Raw genomic sequence first — 27,307 nt, forward strand, 5'->3', positions numbered from 1 at the left:
ATCTGAGTGGGTGATGAGTTTGTATCCCTTTTGCATGTTTTCCCGCTCTGTCCTGCCTCTCTGCGTGAATCTCTGTGAGAATAGCAGCCGCTGATCTATCTAAGCACGGCTCCTTCTGTGGCTCCCAGGACTCCCTGGCCTTGATATAACACAATATGGCCAGAGGCCACTTTCAACACTCCCACACACACACAGTTTCCAAGTCAGCGTGAATATTTGACCTTCAGAACACAGAAAGGAGGCGAACCAGGGGAGAAGGAATGTGTAGAATCGGCTTGAATTTAGCTGTATTGAGGTGCATGATAAAAAGAAAGGGGTCAAAGAAAAGTTGAAATGAATGAGCATAAAGCAGATGAAGTGAACATACAGCAGGTGTGCAAACTGGTGCAAATGCATTCTAGCTCTCTTTGGTTCATTGGTACCGTCAACAAAGGAGTTGCAAAAAGTGTACAAACTGTTACGAATGCATTCAAGCTTCCCTCGGTTTCCTTGGTCGAAAGAACCACAGAGCTGCAGCAGTTGTTGTATAGCTCTCACTTCAGACCTCTTATACAGTCGATGTTTTGGCTTGAGAGGCCAAAAGCCAAGCGCGAGTGAACTCCACAATTAACATTCCTCAGTGATTTGAATGTAAAGCTTTCTATTCTCTGATCTCCTCTGGTTCAGCTGAAATCATTAGTTTCATTGAACAATTAGATCTTCACCTTTTGAGAAAAGTGACACCTGCTGTCACAAAATGTCAGTGAAACTCACTATGCAATATTATTGAACTTGTTAGCTATCATTATTAGCTGACATTTGCTCATAAAGTAGATACCTTTTTAGAGAATGTATCTATGTGTATGAATGTTTGAAATGTTTGAGTTATGATTTATTTGTGTTTTGTAATGAAACCATCATATACTTAGGACATGATGTTTGAACCAAACATCTTTTTCACACCTAAACACAGCACACATGCACATGCTTAAGCACTAAAGCTACAAGAAGTGAACTAATACGAAACAGCCAACGACAGACAATGTGACACTTCTTAATGTCAGCGAAGTCTCACAGGTCTGGTGACAAAGCTCCCTCTGTGGTGTTATTGTTGTTTTGGAGGAAGTGGGGGTTGAGTTGTGTGTGTGTGTGTGTTTATGGGAATTGTAGTAGTTTCCGTCATGGGAGGTTCTTCCTGCTTGTCTCCATCACATTGTCTCATTCACAACTTCTGATTGGCTAAACTGAGGGGCGTGAGAGCAGACCACCATGATGACATGTGATCAGAGAGTAATGAACCTTTGACACTCACACACACACACACACACACACACACACACACAGACGCACACACACGCACCACTCCCAGACGTCTTTGAGTGAGGGTGGGTGACTGCATTCCACGACATGGTCACCATGGTGATATCTCACGTGAGGAGCACACACACAAACACAGACACAAACACACACACACACACACACACTGTGGGTTCTTAGTATCAGTGACATTGCTGCGACTTTGCCGCAGCTATAATCCGTGTGACAACCCCAAAGAATGAGCAGAATGTTAAATGTTGGTAATGTTTGACCCTGAGGAAGAGATACGCTCAACTCCAGTATCACCATAACCCAGTTCCACAACTTTATTAGTGTGGTTGGGTAATGGGAGGCCTTTCACCATGGGACCATAAACTCTAAGACCCTGATGCCCCTACTGGGTGCACACATACACACATATAGACACACTCACACTACCCCCATAAGTCACTCAGGTCTACTCCTCTGACCTCTCCAATTGTGTGTTCATACGTCTCTCTCTCCGTCAGTGGAGGATGGGGGTTGGGGGCCCAAAACCTCCGCTGCCACTCAAGCTTTCACGCCAGTAAAATTCCTCCTTCTCCTGTGCAGCGAACTGATTGCAGAGACACGGATAGTAATTTTCCAGACCAGACAATGTGTTTGTTGTTGAGGGCTTTTCTTTTTTCTTTTCTTTTTTAGCTTTTTTCTTTCGTGCCTTTGTCCGAGTATTCGTGATGTATGGAATGCCAGCAGCACAACCACAAATATATTTCCTAAAAAATGTTTATTTACATACGATGAATGTCTGATGCATCAAGAAACCAAAACTATCTATGTAAATATCATGTTGGTAAATCCACTCTGGAAAGCATATAGCTTGAGACCCATGGAAACAAAATTATTCAGAGCAAACCCACAATTGTATTGACAGCAGAAACCTTTTTAAAAACCGCCATAAAATTCTCAGGGGATCTAAGCATTGAAGTGAGGGGGCCAAGGAAGGTTTTTTTTTGTTTTTTTTTTACTACAGACCAGAACATCAAAACATGCTGTCACCATAATGCATCCCCAGGAATACAAACACATGCGTGCACACATACCGTACATACACACACACCGCACACACATACACTCCAGTTGTCCCTCTGTTGACAAAGAGCCCTCTGGAAAGGAAGGGTGTCCATAGTGATAGTGAAGGGAGCTGGAGGAGCATCAACAATCTCTGGCCTGATCTGATCCTCCAGAGCAAAACATGCTTAACTGCTTCATCGTCGCTGCCAACACTGCTGCTCAACCTGTCACTCCTCACCATGTGGCCCAGATCTAATATATATCGATGCTGGCCAAACAGACACAAAAAAAGACCCAAGTGGGCAGCTCAGGACCAAAACATGCTTCCTTGTCCCTCTCTACAGTACAGCGCTGCTTCAAGTCATTTTCACCACCGGACGTAGATTTGAAATTTATGATGCTTTACAGACAGATAAAATCTGATTTTGTGCGTTCTTTTCTTGTTGAGGCAGAAAAGAAAAGGTCAAATTGGTTTCACATTATAGTGAAGAAATCCGATTCCAGTTTGCATTGTGAAGGCGGTTAATAAGCTCTGAGGAGACAAAGCCTGATATGAAAAGTGACAAGTTATCAAGACACTAGTTACTGTACTTAACTGTACTTTGACTTGTCATATTTAAGTATTTATTGCTTTTTCTACTTGAGTAAGTTTTATCTTTAGACACCTGTGATTACAGTGAAATATTGTGTTACAGTAATTCTTGACTCTATCTCTCATAAATGGTACCACTCAAATTCAAATTGTTTTTATGGGTCATGCCTACATGAATAATCAATGAATTTTTGGTAGTACAATTTTGAAACGTGCACAAAATCTTATTGGTAAAATCTAAGTAACAAAGTACTTGAATGTTTCTAGTGAGTTTTTTCCTTTTACCTGAGTATTGTAAACAAATACTTTGGCATGGGTTAAATTTAGCTACGTAGCAGTATTTCTTCTTGAGTAAAATATTCCAGTACTGTGTCACTTCTGGTACAGACACAGTGCATATGGATCACCATCATTCCAACATCCACAAGTTATTTACGACTTGGCCAGTGCTGTTAGCAGTCAGAGCGTTTGATAAGTCTGCTAAGTCTGTTGTTGTTGTAAAAGGTGTTATTGTCTACAACGCTCCACCTCTCACCACATGTTTATCCAAGGGTATCCGCCCCTTTGCTATTGTTTGTTTGTTCGTGTGAAACCGTGTGAGAAAGTGTTTATACGTGTATGTGTGTGTGCTCCATGAATGAGCGGAGTGCCTGTTGTCTATGACGATGTGAGTTGATATACGCATATGTTTTTTGAAGTGGATGTTACTGTGTCTGTGTATATAGATATGTGCATGCATGCATTTGCTAATGCACATACAGTCTGTGTGTGCATGTTTGCCCCTGATGGCGAGTGTGCAGTAGGTGTAACTGATCTGGAAGAGTGTCTGTATCTACGGACAGTGTTTATCCAGCGGGCTAATAATAGGAGTCTTTCATTAGGGCTCCTTTCTGTGGCGAAGACGAAGAGGAGGAGGGGACAAAAACACAGCCCCTCTCAGCTAGCTGCGCCAAAAACCACAGCTTGGCTGGAGCACACAGCACAGCCTCCAAAGTAATGCTCTTTCTAGGAAACCCAGCTCCTTGAATGGCCCATCAGGGGGGCCATTTTAGGTCAAAAGCGGGGAGTGCTGTAGTGACGCATTCAGAATTCTTGATTAATTTGGCTGGGTGAATCTTGCCTGGCAGCTTCTGGACATGAAACCCCCCGTGTTTGGCCTGGCTTTGCTCACCCAAGCAGTGAGGAGTGTTTTTGATGGCGATCCCTCTCATTTTCCCCTATCATCTCCTCAAAAGCCTGAAAATCTCTGAAAAACTTCCTTATTACCGGCCAAAGCCATCATGTGATGTCAAATACCAAAGAGATGAAATAGTCTCAGATTATTGTACCGTCATTAACAGCCAGGAGTCGGTCTTGTCTTTGCTCCTTACCCCTACATACTGTTTCTACTACGGGACAGATAGGGGCTGTTTGTTTTTGATTTTCGACCTCTAAGTGTCCCTCACTGTGGCTAGACGTCACACTTACGCCCCCTGTGTAACAAAAACATGCCGGTAGGAGATCCAGAGGCCCACACAGTGCTGTGTGTCACTCAGTCAACCCAGATTTCTCTGAAACGGGCCCCCGATATCCTTACCAGACATCCACCTCACGCTTCACCCCCAAAAATACCTAGACTGCTGATTGGTCCTGCTGACCTCATTGTGTAAGAGTTGTTACATAAAACTCACATGACAGCATGGGAACTGCTGAGGCCTCCAACCTGAACCAGACATGGGCACACATGGGGAGGGAACCAATGGAGAGGGAGGATTTGACACATGGTCATTGCTCCCACGGTAGCTGATCGATCGACTTGGTGGTGGTGATGAGGGATGAGGAAAAGGTGGTGGAGAAGGAAGAGGATGGATAGGGACGACCAAAGATGAATGTGGATGAAGATAAGAAGATGTTGGATAGTAAATTGAGAAATCCTTTGGTCTTAGATTAGAGATAGGTCAACTTCTTTCTGGATTCAGTATCCATTTCTTTTTGGCCAGTATGTGCGGTGCAGTAAGTAGGATTGACCCTGTTTAAGTCAGCATGAGAGGTCACAAAGCAACTTGTCTGTTTCATTACCTGAGCCTTTCAGAGATAGTTTCTTAGAACTAATTGAGGTCAAGTCTTGGGACAAGGACCATACTGGCATACACTAATCCACGAGCAGGTGATATAAAAGATAGTTTGTCCATGTAAAACATCCCAAAGCACCATATCATAGGAGCTCCGCTTGACCAATAAGACTGGTTTCTCTGAAGCTAGCTTTCTGGCTGGCTAGCTGAAAGATGATGTCACAGCTCCGCCGTCCTTCCATGTGAATGTGGCCAGCTGGTTGCAATTGCTTTCAGGGGCATTATGTAAACCCAAAAGCATAGGAGACCATTGGAAGCCAAAGGGGCTTTGATGTGCTGCAGGGGGGACTCAGCAGGTCTGTAGGTCTGTCTGTCCGCACCTCCCAGCCAAGGGGCCGCAGGGGTCGATAAAGCTGCCCTAGCTAAAAGCATCACTGTTGGTTTAAGGTATTTCCAGTAGCTCAAGGTCAGTTATGCAACCAGAATGCAAAGTGAGTAGTGGGTATATTTACTTTGGGTCTGCGGGTTCCCTTCCAGTGGACTTGTGGACTCTGCATTATCTACGCAGTTATTACAGTATGCGTATAATACACAATCATAATATATTTATGAGCTGTCATGCATGCCATTCAATGTCAAAACCATTGTTCTTACCTCACTCTTGCATTGCAATTCCAACTGTAAATGTAAAATATACAGTATGGTCCAGCTGTCACACATTTACACACACAGTCAAAGAACATTACTGAGTATATAAGCCTTTCTTTTTGCATTGTTGTATCATCAATATTTTATTGCAGTGTCATTTGTAGGACCTGACTTATTCCAAGTAACCCATTTATATTCATATATGTATTCATATGAATGGTCTTAGCAGCCCTTGGAAAATGCAACACCAATCCTGCCAGCTTCTACATGCTTGTCCTCTCATCTCTGTGTTCTTCAGGTAACTGGGGAGGAGTTTGTTCGCAGCACACTACCTTACGTAATGGCCGTAACTCCAGCCTGAATACAGGTCTGGTCACAGTTCAGAACTACGGACAGTTCCTGGCACCTCGACACGTCCAGCTGACCCTGGCCCATGAACTGGGGCACAGCCTGGGATCTCCGGTCAGTAGCCATCCTGATGGTCAACACCTAGTCTACACTGAGTATACAAAACACTAGGAACACCTTTCTGATATTGAATTGTTCCCCCTTTTGCACAATCCATTTTTCAAGTTTCTCAAGACTTAAAAATCCCCCTTTAGTTGTAAGTAAAATCAATAAGGGATCATAGCTTTTACATGGATTTACTATTTTGTTGAAAGAGCAGTTGTTCCTGATATTTTGTACACTCACTGTGCTACACTGCATACTACAGACTACACAGTCTATGATACACTATGGTGCTAAACTGCTGTACAGTGTCTGTTTTCATGAAGTGCCCTAGAATAGTAGTTGTGATGTTGGACCAGTTTACTTCCTAAATTACATTACGCACCACAGAAAATCTGAAAGGTTATTCTAGACCTTCGCCCCCATAATGTGAAGTTTTAGAAAAGCAGGTCATGGTCTTCAACAAAATTAAGACTGAATTCTCAAAAACAAATATTCAACCCTCTTGCAAAATGTTTACTAATGTATTCAACTTTTGAAGCTATTACATATTGATTGCAGTTTTCTTTATATATAATACTAATAATGTAGTGACAGAGTTAAAATGCCAAACTCAACTGCCCTTTTGTGGATTTTCTGATTTCATCCTGTAGATATATTTCAAATGACAGGTTTTCTTGTTATCACGCTCTACTTGCTGCTGCAGGCCTATGGGTTAATCTGAATCCCTTGAATCCCATCTGAATCCCTTTTGGCACTGCTGCCCTTTTCGTCAGGAATTCAAACATTACCACCCACTGTGCTGTATGTAGACTGCTACACACACACACACACACACACACACACACACACACACACACACACACACACACACACACACTCTTGTCTAAGATAAGACCATGGTCAGTAGCCAAACAGTGTGGAGTGTGCACTGAATGACAATACAGTATGACCAATCTCCATGATCGAGTGCTTTGGTTTACTCCACATATTCCCACAAGGCATACAGGGCTGTTTGCATTGCACGGTAGAAAATTATCAGTGAATGATTCACTTCCATGGGCATTATAGACCTTGGCCTTTATTGACTAGTGTGTTTTATAGGGACCCTTGGCTCAGCCTCATTCAAGTAAAAAGGGAAGAGGAGGCCCCATCTCTCTCTCTCTCTCTCTCTCTCTCTCTCTCTCTCTCTCTCTCCCTCTCTCTGTCCATAGTTATTTTTTGCTTATCTCCATAGGCAATCCCCACTCTCACATTAACACAGCATGTGTGTACACGCAATTGCATGTGCAGGCACACACGTTCCCACCACGCAAACTTTCCTCCACATCTAGCAGCTGCTAACACCTGCAGCCTTTCTCCCACTGCCCCAAATGCCAGACCCCCTCCCTCCCTTCTCGACCTTCACTCTGCTATTCACACTTCCATGGACCAAGGACTCTTCTGAGGCGTTCCTGGGCAGATTAGTTCTGCTATGTCAGTGTCTGGGCTCTTTATAAATTAAACTAAGTTCTCTCGCTCCGGCTCGGTATCCTGGCTCCAGTGGCAGGCATGTCTCATTGTTTCCAGGCCGGACGGGGTGTAGAGATCAGAGCACTGGCTTCACCTGAGATTTACGCGAGGGATAGTGAAGGAAAGAGGAGGGTGGATGGAGGGTGACTGCTGGGTAAAGAGGTGCTTTAGCCTTTGGCCTAGTTCCCCTTGCACCCATATATCGATACAATGGCTTTGGCAACTACGTGCTATGGATTAGTTTGGCGCTCAGGACGAAGATAAGGCAAGGCAAGGCAAGGCAAATTTATTTATATAGCACATTTCATACCCAAAGGCAACCCAAAGTGCTTTACAGAGTACATAGGCAAAAGCACAAGAAACAAATGATAAAAACAATAAAAGCAAGCAAGCAAAAGCACATAGAATAAAAACAATAAAAGCAAACAGGCAAAATAAATAGACTGAAATACATAGAAATGGACTTCCTCCTCTTCTTATCCTCATTCTTCTTCTTTTTAGTTCATGTTCTAGTTCTTGCTATTAGTATGAGTATTAGTATCAATCTTGGTTTTAGTTTTAGTATTAATATTAAAGATAGTATTAGTATTAGCAAAAGTAGCGGCAATATTAGAAAGTAAGTAAACTTTACTTGTACACCTACCTTTGTAGACATACAATCACAAAATGCTTTAGATTTTAAAACAAACATAAAACAGATAAATAGACACACACAAAATACACCCATTACTTAAGACAGCACACAAGACACAACATCAGATTACTGTAAGAGAATGCCTGACAAAAAAGGTGTGTCTTAAAGCTACAATATGCACCATTTTGCCTTGAGGCAGCTATGCAGTGCTACTCCCAACACTTGTCTCTCATCTTGATGAGCTGTCTATCTTGAAAAGGCATCTAGCCTGAGGCTGAGGTTACCAGCTTCCCACCACACATGTTGAAGAAGCAGATGGCAAATGCAGGCAAACTGCAATTAAACATAGCAATGCCGATATTCACCCGTGTTTTTGAACGGGTCTTGTCTGCCACATCTGCTATAGGACTAAACAAAGCCACTGCTAATCTTACTGAATACTATCTGTCTGCCAAACTGTTGCAAAAGTGATTTTTTTTTAGGGTAAGGTTCAGGAAGCAAAGTGGCATCCAACGGTTTCAGATCACAGTCTTATAATGTATAATATATCCTATTTATTTGTTGTTATTCTAAAAGGGAAAAAAGTTGGACCTTGTCTGGGTCACACCAGACTAGCCTCTTTCTCTCTGACGATGTTGAACGAGGTAAACCAAGGCTGACCAAGGTAAAAAATCATCTGATCATCATGCCCAACAAGACACTTGTATGTAACATGTTGATTCTGTCCATGTCAGAATTAAATGTCTCAACTGCGATGAGACAACAACATGCATACAAAAGTCAAACCAAATGCTGCTAAAAACATGGTACTGTGGCGTCCCTGGGGGCTAACTACATGCCACGAACTTGAAAAGACAGGAACAGCTGGGGGGGACAGGACTTGCAAGCCTGTCAATACTAAACAGGTACCTGGGGTTATGTTGATTCATGGTGAATAAGTTATCAAAATAGGCAGCTCTCGCATCTTTATCTTTCTGGTTATAGGTGATCAGTAACTCTTTCATATCTCTGTTGTCACGTGAAAACCTCATATCTCCAAAATGTCAACTTTTCAGGAACTAAGAAAAACAGCTTTTATAGCTTGAGGGCCATGCAGTTTTTCAGTTTAGTTTAAGTTTTTTCAAACATGACAAGTTGACTGCCAATCGCACATTCACACACAGGTCACCACACATGCAAAAAGTAAACAGTGTTGTAAGTGTTGGACAGATGCTAGCATACGAGACTCTAGCGTAGGAAAGCTAATATTAACTGTGAATAAATGGCGGTGGTTTCTTGCAGATAGTTGCTTATTTGAGTTGTTTGAAGGAATGGCATCGGGTGTCAACCTAGCAAACTTGGAGAACCCATGGAGTGTTGAGTCAAATTCAGAATGCAGTCCACTGCGTAGTATTGCTGAATCTAAATGGAGCCGTCTGATACTGAAATAGCCAAGCTCACCAAGCCAAGTCTGAGTAGTGATTTTGGCAGTATCCAAAATCAATAGCTTCTCAAACATAAATATCTAGCTTGCAGTGGTTGCAGAGCTTACACTTGCACAGTGAGGAGGGTGGTGCATTTTAAAATATTCCAAGAATTTCACCCAATTTTGAGCTGATTTTGAAACATTTTGAAATCTCATTCAGAAAGAAACTATTTTGACCAGGGGACAATAGATTAAAATCCAAAGGTGGAGAATTCCCCAACAGACCCAGGCCGTGTCCAACCTAAACCTAAAACTAAACCCAAACCTAAACCTGTACCTAACCCTAACCCTAACCCTACACCATGGCCCGAGAGCCTAAAAGATGCTGATAAGCTGATGCTAATAAATTCAATATTCTAATGAAGTCACAGTCTGTGGGACACAGTTCAGTCAGTGAACTAGTTTCCCCAAACTTTAGCCAAGTTTAAGCATTAGTAGCCGAATTATTTAAATCCATTGCTTTGCAGTCTTTATATAAAACATGTGTTCCTCCTGCATGTGTCCAAACTAATTTCAAGCTTGTGCCATGAAATAGAGAGTAGACATCCAGAGAATAGCTGTACCAGGACATTTGGCAAACCCCTCCCTGACCAGGCGGGGGGAGTTATCTGTTCTGTCCTTGGTGTCCCATCTACATCTACGGCTGGAACACAACATTCCTCTTGCTGTTCCAGGGGCATCCGTTTCTAATGAAAACTTTTGATTGCCAAAGAGCTACGTTTTTAAATTTCAAAATAATAACAAAGATATGTTACACTTTTATTTGGGCATGCTCAAACCTGACACTCAACTCACTATCAGGTGACTATAATGTTTCACTAAAACATCTACTTTTCAGTTATTTCAGGTGATACTCAAAAATGTGAAAATTCAATGTCTGGATTAGGGTTAGGGTTGGGGTTAGGCTAAGGTCATGGTTAGGGTTACACAATATATAGAGATGCAACAAATAGGCAAGTGACACTTTGTTGAACATTTGCTTTTTGTCACCTGATAGCTGAGTATTAACATTGTACCATATAAAGTGTTCCCCAAAGATAACTTACTTAATAGTCAGGGTACAACATGCCTTTTGCCTGTTCAGTAGGCATTTATTTTTTATCAAAGGGCTCTTGCTACCTAAAAGTTAATGAGCCTGTGAAGACATCAGTGGCACAGCGTTTTCACTGACTGGGATGACCTATAACCAAGTTCAGCAAGCCAATGAAACTCAGCAATAAAGATAGTTAATTCCCCAAGTCTGTGATTAGGAGGGGGATAACCTGTTTTATTTCAATGTGGGTTAGATTATTTGTTTTCCCAACCTCACTCCACATGAATACAACAAGGTACTTTGAATGGAAATGTCCAATAAACAGTTTTATTTCCACTACTCAGTGTGAAGCTGGTTTTCATTTACTTATTTTCTCTGTTATCCAGAGAAATGCCTACTCAGAGTGTTCATTTCTGGTATTTTGTCTCTGTTCCAGCACGACGAGGGCTCCAACTGTGGGAACCTTGGTTCCAACGGAGGTAAAGGCAGGTACCTGATGTTCCCTCACGCCACAGACGAGGTGCGTGAGAACAACGACAAGTTCTCCCCCTGCAGCATTAAACACATCAGCAAGATCCTCAGGCTGAAGAAGGATGACTGCTTTTTGGGTGAGGGAGAGTTGACCTGCACACATCCACCTTCATGTTGCTGTTTCTGGGCCATGAACAGCCGCAGGCAAAATATTTACAGTGGCTGTTCGTCACTTAGCGTCTATTCTTTTTCGCCAGTCAGTGATCAGCCCATCTGTGGAAACCAGATTGTGGAGGAAGGGGAGGAGTGTGATATCGGTCACAACGACAAAGACCTCTGCTGCTTCAGCGCTAATGAACCTGTAGGAGTCCAGTGTCACTTGAAGCCTGGTAAAGTCTGCAGGTACTGCAAACGTAAACATACACAGAGCATCAGAGCGTGCATGGCGATGAAAGCGTCCCAGTTTTAAAGTTAGGAGTAGGCTAAGGTGCTGTACATCTGCTCTCACCGACCAGCTGCGAGGTTTATGTTGGCATTGTTTTCATTTTGATACTGAAGTTTTGTGGGTGTGGATGAAAATTAATTAGAACAGCTCACCACAATGTTATGAAGCTGTTTCTGATCTAAACTATTTTGTTTGTTTACCTCTCCTAGGTTTGTCTATGTATCTCTCTGGCTGCATGTGTACGTGCATATGTCTGCATGTGTATATCTCTGCCTGACTCTGCATGTATTGTGTGTGTGTGTGTGTGTGTGTGTGTGTGTGTGTGTGTGTGTGTTTTCACCCCTCCATCCCTCAGTCCCAGTCAGGGCCTGTGCTGTGGTCAGGGCTGTGTGTTTAAGCTGGCGGGGGAGAGCTGTGACGAGGAGACGGACTGCCAGAGAGAGAGTGTGTGTTCGGGCCTCTCCTCCTTCTGTCCCGACCCGAGCCCCAAGGAGAACCTCACCGTCTGCAGCAGTGGCACCCGGGTCTGCCTCAACGGGGTGAGGCAGCCAAAGCCACCAAACCAGCAGTGTGTGGCTCAACATGTTTGAACTCCATTGCCCAACAGAGACATTGTGTACAGTGATGTTGCAAAGCCGTTATCAGATCTAATTTAGACCACCACGTTTTGAAAAAAGAACAAAAAAAAACTATTAGTGTTTGTAAAAGTATGGCTGCCCTATGTAGTTTTAGGAAGGAAATTTGCACTGCTGAAATGTCAAAAAATTATATAGCTTTAATACTGCATAAATATAGCATTCTAGGGGGGAAACTGTATCACTAGAGCAGTGTTTGAAACTAGAAAGTGAGTGTTTGGTTGTGGTGGTCGGACTCTCAACACATTTAGAAGAAGAAGAGGATGAAGAAGAAGAAGGAGAAGAAGAAGAAGAAGAAGAATGAAGAAGAAGAATAAGAAGAATTTAGCCAACAAGCATCTTCTCATTTTTTTGTTGTTGTTCTCGTTGCTTCAAAAATGTTGGCTTTTATTTCTTAGCAAACTAATTATGTGCCACATTAAGTGGTTCCAGTTTATGTAATTGGGTGAAGGGTGAAGTTGAAAATCTACCTCAGGCTCTTTCTAGATTCAGTCAGATGCTTCACGGTCCAATAGTTATGAGCGAAACCCACCATTACATCACAGCATTGCTAAGCATGGGGTTGATCAAATCAAGGTGATCATGAGCCAACAGTATCGAGGTTTAATGGATTCTCTTCCCCCCTCTCGAGCTACATCTTGACCAGATTTCCATGATTATTTAATCTGTTCTGATGATAAAGTGTTCTCTGGACTGGAGGAGGGAGGAATTCACTCCTGCTATGAACGTTGCTCAACATCTTCATACATACATTCCAAATGTATTGCACTCCAGAGGTGCGAAGGGAGGGAGTAAATTCTCATATATAAGAGCCAGGGTAGGACTTAAACTCTGATGACCTCTCAGGAACATGGAATGCAATACCTGGAAAATGCTTTTTGGGGGGGTTGCGGGAATGTGGCAATCTAAAAAATCCAACAAACAATGGTAGAGTTTCATAATTCAGCAAAAAGGGTTGTTCTGTACCAGTAGAGGAACTTTCACATGTTTCTCTTGCTCTTTTACCCTTTTCTGCTTCTGCATCATTTTCCCCCTCAACCTGTCCTAATTGTAATCTCTTAATTTTCTCTCCAACTCTTCATCCTCCCCCTTCATCCTCACCCCGTCTCTCTCATTTTCTCCGCAGTCCTGTGCCGAGTCCCTGTGTGTGAAATACGGCTTGGAGCAGTGTGACTGTCCAGGAGACTCCATGAAGGAGAAATGCCACATGTGCTGCCAGCAGCCCGGTAACCGCAGGCCCATGCCTCCTCTACTCCTGAGGAATGTGTTTACAGTTGGGTCAGAACACATCAGCCTGTGTCAATTTGCACGGAGGTTACCCTCGTACATTATTCTTTTCCATTAGATATTAGCGTGAGAGGCCATCTGACATGATATGGTGTTTTGTTAAGGAGCTCTGAATATCAGATTTTGAAAGGAATGTGAATTATGTGGAATATGAGTATGAATTAATTAAATTAAATGAATTATAAAAAAAAAAAAAACTGAAGAAATGGCCGATCAAATTCCCAAAAGTGGACATGCTTGGCTACAATACCACAATTTTGACTTCAATACCAACACTAAGTTTAAAAAGTAAAAAATCAATACTACTATGATACAATGGCAATCAATGTGCTACCACACTTGACTTGGACAGCTTTGAAGCAACCTTTGCACAGGAGTTTTGCTGTGTCGGCTTGGTGTTCGTCTTTGTTGGCTCTGTAAGCGAAAGTTGAAACTCTGTAAGCTCCAAATTTTGCTCTTGGCACCAGTTTTGTCAAAAAGTTTAGGTGGACTGGGATCCAGTTCTAGACATGGTGGACTGTCTGACACTGTTGCCATATTTTCAGTTGTTTTATCTCCTTTGAATTTTGCACTGACTGCTGCCGTCCGGTGTCAAGAGCCAAACTGCAGCTCTTTCTATTCCAATCTGACTTCTTCTTCTTCATCTCCTTCTTCTTCTTCTTCTTGTTATTCTGAATTTTTAATATTGTTTTATCGTGACAATGCGACTTTGCAATTTAACCAGTTGACCATAGGATATATATGTGATACAAACATGGTCTGTTAACAAATAAAATGTTCCCTCTGTCTGCACAGCGAAGCCTGAGACGTGTGCCAGCACCACCTCCTCGGTGCTGTCCCTCCAGTTCCAGAGGAAGCGGGTTCCCCTGGTGGCCGGGGCGCCCTGCTCCGGGAACCGGGGATACTGTGACAAACTGCAGGTCTGTCGGCTGCTTGATGCAGACGGACCCATCGCCAGGCTGAAGAACTCCTTCCTGAAACTGGATGAATTTGATGACCTGGCAGAGTGGATGAAGGTCTCTGCTTTGCTTTGATTACTTCAGTAACACATTCAGCATGAAAGAAATGATGGAGGATGTCATGATAACGACTTATTGTCATCGTGGTCCTCATAACATTGGGCCCCGAGCTTCAAGTCCTGTTCTAGGAATAAGTGTTTGTCCATAGTTCAGCAGGAACACTGTGGTCGTGAAGTTATAAGGATTCATTGCACAAATGGTCATACAGTTGTATTTGGCCGTACAGGTTCTGCTCTATAGACAAGCCTACAGAAACATACCATAGGAAGTATATTGATTAACAAGGAACCAAACAGGAGGAGGCTGTTGTGGTGGAGGGACAAAGCAGCACAGCCAGTCACAGTAGTGTACGAACCGCAGGGATGAATGAGGAGCTGACAGCCTAAATGGACAGCCAAGATTGACACATTGGATGTGATTGGTGTTTGTTTGGATCAGCTGATGATCAGCTGATGCGGCATGCATGACTTCCATCTCCTGCCTGAGCTAACGTGATGCTACGTTTGATATCCTCTAACTAGTGCCACATACCATAGACCTGCTTAGCCTTTTTTCATCTCATGATAATTTGATAGATGTGAACAAAATAAAAGATATGGGCTAAAATATTTATGAAACATATATATCACTAATCATCTATATATCTCATCAGCTTAGACATCCTCACTCATGTCTCCAAAGGTATATAGTAAATTTATAGATTTGTAGCTACACCTAAGGTTGGACCTCGTGACTTAAGCTCCTTGAAATGTAGAATGATGTGATCGTTGTTTTTCTGGCCATCAGGTCAGGCCAGAGGTTGCCTGCCAGGTTAACAAAGTCATGCAACAAACAGCATTTCTGACATGCAGGCGAAATGACAGACGAGTTTAGATTACCTTACTCTAGAGGTGAGGATGGCATCATTGCTAGGAGGCGGCAGATGTTGCATCCTCAGTGTGTTTGGTAAGCTTCCTGTTTTGATGTTCAGCTGTCTTAGATGTTCCAGTCTCAGTTGGCTTTGAGATTTTGTTTCGCATGGAGAGCACGGAGAATCAGGAATGTCCACTTGGGTTTTAGAGGAGCTGCATGTGTCAGCCATCCGTTTTACTCACAGACAGAAACAAAGACCCCTCACTTCAGGAGGCCAGATTAACCGCTCTGCCCCTTTCGTTGACCTTACCTATATAGCTGACTCATCTCCTAATGTACAGGGCTCCTACAGGGCTGCTACGCTCCTAAAATTGCATTTCCAGCCCTGGAGAGTTAGGCAAACTGTTAGGAAAAATCCAAAATGTTTTCGAATTGTAATGGATTTGTATTGTAGAGGAGGGGCAGGGTGTTTTTGTTTCACAATCTCTTTTTCAACCAGTCAAGTATTGAATGCTGGTAGATCTCGTTACCTCAAAGATCCTAACAAATAATGGTGATGGAAATTGCACTTCATGTCATGGAATAGTCATGGTAAAAATGTGTGAACCTTGAATGTATATCTTCCGTGTTTTGATAAACAGTATAGGCTGAGTATAGTCTGTCTTTGGCCTTATGAAATGTGTTTACTGTTGGTTGTTAGAGCTGAGGTAAAGGTCGTATGGCTGTGATGTGGCAACAAAGACTTTTTCCACAACACAGTAGAATAGGAATGCAAGTTCACTGGTTCAACCAAGTATGTGACACAGTGGTTAGGTTGTCATCATTGTAAAAAACCGAATGCACTCCATTAACTTATTTATGGTACAGATAATAAGTGCTTTGAGAATAACAGTACATATGGGGGTGATTCTTGTAGAAGGATAGCAGTGGCTGTGTATGCAATTGATGTTTAGACCTTGACAATTTGAATCTTAGTTTATTTAATTTGGAATTTTTCATTTTCATTATTTTAGTGTCTTATTTTGTCTTCACCAGCTAAGTTCCAGCTACCGTAAAAACATTTGTTAGCATTACTAGCATCCCTCGTTGAAAACAAGCGTGTGTACAGCTTGCTGCAATTTAATGAGAGGAACACTGACACTAACAAGACATTTCTCGGTTGACTCAAAACCCAAAATTTTCCCCATAACGTGACAAAAGCCTGGTGAAGATAACCAACAACAATTCAAATTACCATGGTGTCCCTTTAGTTAATTAGAGACACCATATTCAAAGTACTGCAGTTCTGTAGTGTGATGTTTTAATTTGTCCTCCGCAGGCTCACTGGTGGGCCATCCTGCTGGCTATCCTGACTCTGTCTGCAGTGATGGGCTGCACCGTCTGCCTCTGTGGCCGCACCCTGGACATGAGCGACTTGGAGTAGCCACCTTTGACCTCTGACCCCTGCCATCTCCATTAATACAAGTGCAATGACAACAACAAATGCAGAGAGAGTTCACCAGAGGTTTTGAAGTGCCACGTCCAGATTCAAGAGATTTATATTTTTCTATTATGTTCCACATTCCACAGGGTTTATGGTTTGCAACAAAATGATTCAAGATTTTAGCGCTGCGAAGGTGCACTGTCAAGAGACTCACACCTGTTCAGTCTCACACATCTCAGTTCCCTCAACTGATATTTCAGTTCCATACGTCACTTTGCATCTGGCTTTTCGATTTTCTTTTATCGGAATGTGTGACTTGTCTGTTCACATTTCAACAAGTGGTTAGAGTCTCCCTTTGATGCATGTGTTGTGGAAAATGTTCCTGTTGCTGCCAAGTGTGCTGCAGCCCACTCAGAGGGGCCTCATACCACTAAAGCCCACACTGATTTGCAGCCACCTGTCCTTATGAAGTGGAAGATTGATGGGACTCTCCCTTGGCTAGGCCCGCTGCGTCCTTGCTGCTGCTATTTGAACCTAGGGCTAATTTCAGCCTCGATGCACGTCCAGCTTTCCATCATTGTGCGATTGTATTTCCCTCATTACAACTCATCTACACAGCAGAGGACAAATGGACATTAGTGGTCACCTGGATTGACCCAGTACTGTCATTTGCAGGTTTACAAAGGAAAATGACAAACTGTAACTAAAGTGACAGTAAACATGTTTGTCATCTCAAAAATGAATCACTGACCATTTATGACTGACATGATTGAAATGTCATGATTGAAATGCATATCTGGTGATGAATCCCATGTTAATGAAGGCCTGAGCAGGTTTTGTATTGTTCGTCAGTGTCTTGATTCAGTCTGCCTCTTTATTCTCACTGAGCTGTTTGTCATTGGTCGGGTCACGGTGACACAGTCGGCCAAACGGAATGGCGTCAGAAACGCAAGGACATTAACGAATCACAGAGCTTAGTTTGGGTCATTTAAAAATGATTAGCACTTTTATATCAAAAACAGATGTGGGAGAGTTTGAATTGTTAAATTGTTTGGATAAAGTACACATTTTATCACCCTTTGAATATACATAAAACAGTGAATAACAATAAACAACCTTGAGTTAGTGAATGATAGTGATAATGATGAAGTGTTTTATGATTGTGTGAATACCTAGAGTAAAAATTGACATTGACAATGCCTATCTTCATTTTCCATTGCCTAAAGTCACTGATTCCCTAAAACAAATTTCAGGCTCAGGGCGATCTTGAAGATGGTAGGTTTGGTTTATTAAAGTATTTATAGAGTACAGTGGCATATTTACAAGTACATACAAAGGATTCTAGAAATGCACATTTTACAGATTAAGTTCTAAAGGTAAAAATATAAATCTAGCAGTGTCTTCCAGACAAAGTCTATCATCATCTGCATCATGGTATTTACATTTAAAACGCTGTACAAGTAACTTGGTTTAGTAATCTCTTCCTCTGCTTTCAGTGCAAAAGTATAGCATTTCCACTTTTTCAAAAGGCTGAATAAAAATAAGTGGAAATTAAATCACAATGATTACAGTACCGATCTCTATAGAGCGAAGGTTTACATATTGTTTACAGAATTGTGAATATCTGACATTGGGTGACTGGAATTGTAATTATTAATATTAGAGCAATAGTAGATAGTTAACAAATCACATGTGCAGAAGTCAGCAGAGGAAGTTTAATTCACAAGAACCTCATTAAAGATACCATAACACAAAGACAACACTGATATTATCTATGCCTTCTACCTCGTACTGGACATCATATGCCTCTTGCAATTTAGCCACATTAATTGGACCATGGCAGACAAAACGCCAGGCACTTAAATGAGGTAACAGCTTCAACGTAACATATCTGGCTGATGTGTACCAGTATAAATGCTGCAAAAAGTATATATTACCATTCAACAAACATGAAAACAACAGCCTTTGCATCCTCAAGTGCTTCAGTAAAAGTCACAGAGTTCTTGGAATAATGTGCATCTCAGACCTAGTCAACGTTAACAGTCTTGCAGACCGTTTGAAACAACACTCACTGTACAATACGCGCTCTCTGATGGAAAAAATATAGCTATTAAAGCGCTGGGTTAAGACAAGTTAATTTTGCAACAGCTTACTTCTGGCAACCGTTTACAGTAAGGCACACTGAGACAGGTCCCACAGGCACGCAGAGTGCTGAGAACACACAGTGGTGAATGCTCTGCTAGGTTACCCATTAGTTAGATAATACATAAGGTTAGATAAATGGTACCCTATTGCATAAAACGCCTTAAGAAACTCCCCAAAAGGTTCACTTGAAGGGTCATTTTTAAGAGCCCTTCAAGTCATTAATCAGTGTGAAGAATTTAATCGATTTTTTCACCATCTTGAGGTGTGTTACACAATAGGGCAATGGTACCTCCAGAACCATACAGTATATCCAGTCATCATCTCTCATTATGTGAGACTCCAATGACTTTGTATAACATCCATCTCTTTGGAGTGTACACCAAAGATAATGGCATTTTTAATTCCGTACAACATTGCAGTTACAGTTAAGTGTCATAAAAACAGCTCTTACTTTACAAAATATTATATGATATTCACATTTTTTTAATATAAATAAAACACGCATTTCTGTACATATTTACAAGGCTGCAATGTCTTTGTATAATTTGAGAACTAAAATAAGTTACAGCTGTATAAATTATTTACTAAGTGCTGAAATGGAGAGGAGGGCTTCCAACAGGTGCGCCTGTTCTTCAGCATTAGTGGTTCGCCAGGGTTATTCTACAGACAAAGAAAAAATATTTTTTAATAAACAGACCTTAATAATAACGCTAATAATAATGAGGACACCACGGAAATTATCTCACCTTTTAGGAGTGTGTCTTGGGTTTCTCCTCCACTCATCCTTACATTTGACAAATGTGACTTCCTGCGTTAAGCTCTGAGCCTGAGGGTCTTTCACACAGAACACCACCCTGAAATAGAAAAAAATAGAAAACAATTAAATGAGCTTTTGAACAAGCTTTTCACCCACTGCAATAGCTTCACCAAAGGCCAGACAAGGGATGAAAATATTCTACTACTACAACTAGTCAGGGTTCCTACACAGTTTCAATTTAAAACTCCACTTTTTCCAGACTTTTCAAGACTTTTTCCAGACCTTTGATTAGATTTGAAGATTTTGGTGTTCAGTATGATTTAGGCCGATAAAATTGTAAAATGTCAGGATATCAAGACCTGGAAATTACCATATTGTTTTTCCATGCAATTCCAGACTTTCCAGACCTGTGTAGGAACTCTACTACTACTACTACTACTAATAAAATGTGTTCATAATCACATTTACATAATTTTTAGAGTTAGATGGAAAGTCTTTTTCTGATATAACTCAGTATAACTCAACTTACTTTTGCTGCGTCTCGCCGACTCGGATGCGGATCTTGTGAACCTCCATGCTGGCGCCGTCTGAGTCACCTGACCACCAGGAGGAAACCATCTTCAGCATGTTGGAGGCAGACCAGCCGTTCGTCTCCTCCCATTTAAACTTGAGCATCATGAGGTCGCCGATGTCCTTCTCTGTCACCAGCAGGAATGAATGAGTCTTGTTTGTAGCTATTTTCTCCTTCCTGTCAATAGAATGGGTAGGAATGAAGAAAAGTGTGAATTAGTCGTCCAATCTTAGCCAATAAGAATGCTTTATTTAACTTGCCTCAATAAACGATGACATAACCACAAGCCTAACAAAGAGGATGATATAAGATGTAATCATGATACTCTTACATGAGCAGCTTTGAGCTTTTACTGCCTCATGCTACTGCCTCTGACTACTGTGCGAGTGTTATAAAACGACTGATATAACTTGTAAGATGCAAGTCACCGTGCCACAATTCTCGTTATAAAGGATTTCAATTAGGCCGCTCACAGTTTAAGCTCCAGGTTCTCGGCCTCTCCTTTGGTTCCAAACAGCGAGACAGTGAGTGACGGCTCCATCTCCGAGCGGTTCACCTTGCTGGAGAAGTGGATTTTCAGCTGGTAGTGATACACTGTGGGAGGAGGGAACAACAATCTGTTTTACACCTGGAATAGTTTAAACATGCATGTAGGCTATGGTAATGAAGCTGTTCTGATTTGGTCAAGATTGGTCTACTTAGCAATAGTAATAAATATTTAAGGGCCAAACTTTAAACAAGATACGCCATCCAATATGATTTCAGAATGAGTCATTTTGCACAAAATATATCCCATATATCCCATATTATATTGTCACTGTCAGATGAAAACCTTCCAAAAATTTCAACTTTTCCTGAAACTAAGAAAATTAGCTTTGCTTTTAGCTTGACCACCATGTATTTTTTTATTTATCCAATGGGTTTTGAAAGGGTTTTATAAGCCCATATAATTTTCTCAACCCATGCAAGACCATGTAATCCCTCAGTTGAGGTTAAAACATGAAAGTGGTTTTCCTTTGACAGCAGTAATATGTTTAAACTACACTACTACGTTCTGTCATCACCAGCTCTTCTCCTGATCGAGCCCTCTCACCTCTGAAAGGCATGGAGGCTCGGGTCTTGGTGTACATCTGGACGTTGCGCGCCTTGCGGACCTTGCTGATGTCGTAGCCCACCGTGTTGCAGCGGCTCTTGCGGCAGCTGAGACACATGCCGCGGTCAAACATGTCGTTGCTGCCGCAGCGGTAGGCCTTGGCCGCCTCCTGCTCGTTCAGCAGAGAGTCGATGAACAGGTGGATCGAACGCTCGTGCTCGCACTTCACCGCATCAGTGATGGCTGAGGAGGAACAAGAGAGGGGAGTTTCATTAAAACACATGAGCTTATGATTAACACATTATATTGGACCATAAACGTGAAGAATCCCATTGAAAGTAATTGTCTCTATTGCTATATGGCTGCGAGATAAACCTAGAACCTTTTCTTATCAGCGGCCCTACAATAAGACTGATGTTGTACCTGACCTGAAGACTTTCCTCAGCCATGTTTGTCTGTTTATTTTCAGATTGATATGAACGGGGCCATTGTGTAACTGACAGCAACAATGTTAGCTGCTAAAACAGATTAGTGACGACAAGCAGCAAGTAGCTACAGAGTTAAGCAAAGCTGCTGGAGTTACTGTGTGTGTGTGTGTGTGTGTGTGTGTGTGTGTGTGTGTGTATGGATTGACGTCACTCGCCTATTGTAACCTGTTTAAAACAAAACGTCATCCTAAGAGCAGTTACAGGTACAATTACACTGTGAAATCTGTCTTAAGTCATATCAACAAACGAGTCATTGTCTGCTGTCAGATTCTGTGTGTATCAGCTACTTAGCAGAATGATGTATTACTCTGTGAAACCAAAGAACAACCCTGAGGCTCTATGTCAGATATATTGTGTAAATAAACATCAGTCATGGATATAATGATCAAATTTTCTGTCCCATTACAGTCCATATATACAGTCCAAATATAGCTCCCTGTCTGCAGTCAACATATTGTAAGCTAGAAGTTTTTCTCACCAAATATTCCAAAGTTAGCGATCTTCTCCAGAGCCCCCCGCAGGTTGCAGCCCGGCTGGAAGCTGCCGCCGTTGGGGTAGATGTCAACATGACCAACAGGCTGCTGGATCCCAATGCTGAGACCCAAGGAGCCCCGTGTGAAGGTGTGGAGGACGTCTACAAAGTGAGCGTCGTCTGGGGAAAGGCGTCTGTGGGCGTGCTCCCCCTCGAAGTCAGGACCAGCTGGGTCTAGACCTGGAGACACAGAGGATCATCAGAGAACGGCAAAACAAAACACCAGAGTAACAAGCCACAGAGATGATGATACACCAAATTAAAGATGTAGTATCAAATCTTATGTCTCATTAAGATCTGTTGTGTTTACCAGTTATTCTCCCAACTTTGTTGGTGGCATGGCTACCAGCGAATCCTGCCACATGAGCCCCCAAGCTGTAGCCAATGAGGTGGAGGTTCTCAAGAGGAATGTTGGTGGTCTCCTAAAAAGCACATTCATGAAAATATGATTAATGAAAGCAACTCTGAGAAGTAAACGATGTAATACATACTCACTAGGATAACAAATTGCAACAGGTTTCATTCCAAAATGTCCACCATTTTGAAAACGGTGACACCTCTTACAAAATGACTACTGGTAAAAGTCACTGTGGATTATTATTGGGTTTACGAGCTAATTTAGGAGGTATGCATATAAAATAGCATTATTTTAGATTATGTCACCTGAATTTTTGAAAAATTTAAGGATTAAAAACAGTAATCTTTTTCCCCAAAATAGATATTGATGGATGTAGTATTTTGGAATGAAACCCATGAAATCCTAGTCCCACTGACCTCTATCCAGTCGATGAAGTGAGCGATCTCCCGTCCGACCGCCTTGGTGTTCTGGGCTGCGACCACATAGTGGTTCTGGGCCGAGCTGAGCCAGTCCACCACTATGACATTGGCTGTCTGCTCTCTCTCATACAGCGCTGATACTAGCTTGGCCACCCAGCTCTCAAACATACCGCTCACCTGTTGAAATGATAGACAAAACAATAATGTAACACAATATTATATTAAGGTTGTAAATAGGTGCACTAATCAAAAGTGACATTTAGCACAACTCTCTGGAGGTGAGGCCAGAATGATGTTGAGTATTAATGGCTGAATGGTTAAATCCAAGCCTGTTGCAGTTCATCTGTAGCCTACTGCATGTTCTTTGGTTACAACCGGTCATTGTTGCAGCTTGTCAAGAAAGCTAATTAAGTGAATTTGGCTAGACAGCATGACTAGTCATTGCACCGGAATTTGGTGAAATAGGAAAACAATCGACAGTCATGGGTGCTTAGTCAAAACCCAAAACACAGTCATGCAATCCAAGCCCTTGACAAAAACCGGATTGAGGGTTTAAAAGGAAGGAACAGGCTGCAACAGGTCGAAGGATCTCTGCTCACCGTCCATCCATGGATTACTAGGAAGGTTTTGGAGGTGCTGTTGAAGGTGCAGGCTGCCAGGGATTCAGGTTTGCCAGGAACAATGTAGCACAGGTCATCATCAGGCTGGGACGGTTTCCGGAGGGAGAATTTGGCAACGGTGCTGTTGCTGTCATCCTTCTGCTCAAACAAGTCTTTCAGAGGGTCCAGAAAGTTACCTGACAGATAGGAATGTTAATAAATTAGTTGTCTGCGTTAGGAGGACACTTTTCTCCTGTCCAAAAACTGAGCATTTAGTATTCAAATATTCATAATTACAATAATAAAAGAGAAGAGAACAGAAGAGAAGAAAAAGAAAAGACTATGTCTAGCTGGTGTTATTGTCAGATGTGTAAATCTGAGCTGGGAGGTCCCAGGACGCCTCACTAGCTAACTGAATGACTTGCTCCTATAAGCCCAGGCCCCTTGGGGCCCCTCAGTAAATGAGCCTCTGCCTTAGACAAGATCAATCCTTGGGGGTTACTAGAGTTCACTTGGTCAGACAGTGCTCCATAGAAACCAAGAGTTTTCCCAGCTTTGTTCCTGCCACCTCACTGACAAATCTGCCCAAGTTTCAAAGTGGACCTGATACAGGCAGACTGGGTCAGCTGACTCTCCACTGGGGGTTGTGCTGGTTTGGAGAGCTGGGTGGGGGTTGGGGTGGTGGATGCACGAGCCTCGCAGCCATTTACAAGGTTGCATAAGGGTTAAAGCAGTTATAGGGCCCATATTGCAATAATATATAAATGCTCATAATTCCACTTGGATAACACAACCCCGGGTGAGAGAACTTATATTTCTCACTCCTCCTGCTCTCCCATTTCCAATGTTGGCTACGAATTTGAGTGAGAGTAACAGGCTATAAACAAACTTTTCCATCTCGTCACTCACTGTTATAGCCAAGTGGGTAGAGGGAGTTGGGGTGCATTAGCCAACAACGTAGAAAGCCCAGTTTGGTCATTACAGAAACGCGATATAGTTCATATAGCATATAGCCCATTATTATAATGTTGTTCTCACAGCGGCTCCGTCCACTCTACACACAACCGGGACGGACAGGCACTGTAGCATAAAGTATAATTACATTTACTTCCCACGAGTTTTTTCACTGACAGCATCTGCAGCGACACAAATGAGCAAATCATTTTGTTCTGCAGAAAGTCTATGCATGAGTGTATATGTGGAGAAGAGTATAAGTTGGCAACTCACCAAAAATGGAATCAGCGAGCTCTTCTTCCAAGCACGTTACATACTGTACCGCTGCACTCAACAACACAACGTAAAGACACCGAACTTGCCACCCTTTCATTTCTTTTAAAACTTGTTCTTTTGAGAGAAAATGTCTTGTCAAGGTCGCTTGCAGAGATTCTCAAAACAATCAGATCTCAAAGCAGAAGAGATTTATATTCCTTCTTAGAATAAGTCCAGTGCGTCCTGTTGCGCGCAGCGCGCTGATATCTGAACCACCTTGAACTGGCGGCTTCTTAAATAGCACCTCCGACTCTGGCGCAAACCCATTGGTTGCTGTCCCCCGGGCGGAGAATGGAAAAATGTGTGTAAAGTAAATAATTAGACCGTTTTATGAGTAGAGTTAACAGCAGTCGTTGGCAGTGTACGCTTCTCATTAGCCAGTATAAATGCATTAATGTTCTGTTCTGTTCTCTAAGGCTTGGATGTGAACCCAGTTAGAACTCATATAGGCCCATTACATGGAATAAGGATCACACTTATTGAATTATTGTTGCACTGAATGATTGATTGATTGATTGGTTGATTGATTGATTGATTGACTGATTGGTTGATTGATTGATTGATTGATTGATTGACTCTTTCTGCACAAAATGTGATGTCCTGTATTGTTGCTACATATCCTAACTTGTGGATGTGACATGTATGTAAATGTAAATGTTTATATACAGCCTACCTGCACCGAACCTCTCCAAGTCAAATTGCTTGTGCATGTTTTTAATGTACCTGAGAATAAAGGTGATTCCGACTCAGATTGATTAAATTACTGTTTAATTGATTGAGCGATATAGGTAATAGTGATGAATCTTAATATTTTTGAATTTGTTAAGATGTAGACTGTGTGCCCAGTCCATCCATGTGGATCAAAATCATGTTGATCATCATGATCTCTGCAGAAAAAGAAAGTAGAATCTTAACTGGAAAGCATGCACTGTAATGTTCAACACCATTGCTTTTCCTGTAAAGGACAGTTTGTTTGTGCTGTAATTGATGAACTGTCTCATCTCCAGTTTAAATTTACTTATAGAGTCCATCCATGGTTTTGTCTGACTGAGTGACTGGTCATTTCCCTTGATGCAGCATGGAGAAGAAGGCCATCTGTGGTTTAGGAGAGGAACCTGAGTGGAAAAAGGCTATGTTATGATGAGGATGAGGGTTATGTGGGAGTGGGGGTGGGGGGGTCTGCACAGTAGCAGACCGATAATGCCACTGCTCACTGACATGGTTGGCTCTCCCCGGCATTCCAGTACGCAGGCAGGGTGGCTGGATGTAGGTGGGAAGCAAGGGGCCTCAAAAGGACATTTTGGGGGCCCCTTCCTCAGATCTGCTGCTTTCACGGCCACATGGATCAGATAAGAGAAGGAATACAAAGGAGGGGCGACACAGATGAGGCTGAAGCAGTATTTACAAGTTATTGTTTCCACCGTCTTAATCTGCTTAGAGTACCAGATGGATGGGGTTTACCACTAATACAACACAGGGCCAGGAAGTGTATGTTACTCGAAAGACAATGTCATATTTTTTTTTTTTGAGATTGATAACTTCGCTGTAATTGTGTGAACCCTCACCCATCTGGTGTGCCAAGTAAGTTAAAAGAATTATTGTCAAATGTGAGAAATCAAATGGTGAAATCATTGACACAATCATCAAATTTGTGCTAGAATCATTGACCAGCAAATATGGGAACGAATAGTGAATGGCACTGATATTACAGTGAGGTTTATAGCTTCCAGACTTTCAGATCTGTTTATACTGCTGATGGAAAGGACAACAGGTATGGCAAAGTGTCATCATTCATGTGTGTAATCTGTCATTTCAACTAAATATGATTAAATACCATAAAGGATTAGCCCTCACCACATACAGCTGATGAATATATGGGGATTGTTAGAAATCACAGATCCTGACAGACAGGCCTTACAACCTATCCCTGGCTTGGTAGGCAGACCATCAAGTCTTCAAATATACCTATCTTGGTTAGGCCAAACTTTTACCATTGTCCTGTGTGAATTCAGTGTGTTTGGTAAGTTGTTTATTGGTAGTGTACTGTTGATTGTAAAGATCTAATAATTTGTTATTTAGTGTGAATCAATGATGCTTACCAATGTTTGTTTCTTTAGGTTAACCTCCTTACCTTAATTAGATGTTGCTTACTAGAACGGATGCATTACTGAAATATAGGTTTAAACCCTTTGTTTGAAAAATAATTGAGA

At 42.0% G+C, this 27,307-nt stretch overlaps 2 protein-coding genes across 2 annotated transcripts in view; one reads left to right on the forward strand and one right to left on the reverse strand.

Moving 5' to 3' along the window:
• LOC139656046 (disintegrin and metalloproteinase domain-containing protein 10) overlaps positions 1 to 16,897 on the forward strand; it is a 34,776-nt gene extending 17,879 nt beyond the window's left edge. Inside the window, exons 9-15 of the mRNA XM_071533537.1 lie at positions 5,939 to 6,102; positions 11,171 to 11,342; positions 11,463 to 11,607; positions 12,006 to 12,189; positions 13,412 to 13,511; positions 14,368 to 14,588; positions 16,762 to 16,897. Of these exons, the coding sequence (XP_071389638.1) occupies positions 5,939 to 6,102; positions 11,171 to 11,342; positions 11,463 to 11,607; positions 12,006 to 12,189; positions 13,412 to 13,511; positions 14,368 to 14,588; positions 16,762 to 16,866 (1,091 nt within the window). The 3' untranslated portion in view covers positions 16,867 to 16,897. The remainder of the gene's footprint in view (positions 1 to 5,938; positions 6,103 to 11,170; positions 11,343 to 11,462; positions 11,608 to 12,005; positions 12,190 to 13,411; positions 13,512 to 14,367; positions 14,589 to 16,761) is intronic.
• Positions 16,898 to 19,534: 2,637 nt separating this feature from the next.
• On the reverse strand, positions 19,535 to 25,281 carry LOC139656047 (lipoprotein lipase). Its single transcript, XM_071533538.1, has 10 exons — positions 25,056 to 25,281; positions 23,829 to 24,025; positions 23,227 to 23,406; positions 22,763 to 22,874; positions 22,399 to 22,632; positions 21,433 to 21,675; positions 20,813 to 20,933; positions 20,298 to 20,516; positions 19,758 to 19,865; positions 19,535 to 19,671 (listed from the first exon to the last, which is right to left on the reverse strand). Exons 1-10 carry the CDS (start codon positions 25,153 to 25,155, stop codon positions 19,650 to 19,652), a joined length of 1,536 nt encoding a protein of 511 aa, XP_071389639.1. The 5' UTR covers positions 25,156 to 25,281; the 3' UTR covers positions 19,535 to 19,649.
• Between the last annotated feature and the right edge of the window lie 2,026 nt (positions 25,282 to 27,307).

This window comes from Centroberyx affinis, unplaced genomic scaffold (assembly GCF_046629955.1).
Source record: "Centroberyx affinis isolate AG114_WGS23_722 - 3 ecotype Tasmania unplaced genomic scaffold, CSIRO-AGI_Caff_v1 ptg002373l_1, whole genome shotgun sequence".
NCBI lineage: Eukaryota > Metazoa > Chordata > Actinopteri > Beryciformes > Berycidae > Centroberyx > Centroberyx affinis.

Coding starts and splice junctions, on each gene's coding strand:
- LOC139656047 (XM_071533538.1), bottom strand. CDS start 25,155: ATGAAAGGGTGGCAAGTTCGGTGTCTTTACGTTGTGTTGTTGAGTGCA. Junction 22,633..22,762: donor CAAAGTTGGGAGAATAACTG/GTAAACACAACA, acceptor CTGTGTCTCCAG/GTCTAGACCCAGCTGGTCCT. Junction 21,676..22,398: donor CGCTAACTTTGGAATATTTG/GTGAGAAAAACT, acceptor GTTCCTCCTCAG/CCATCACTGATGCGGTGAAG.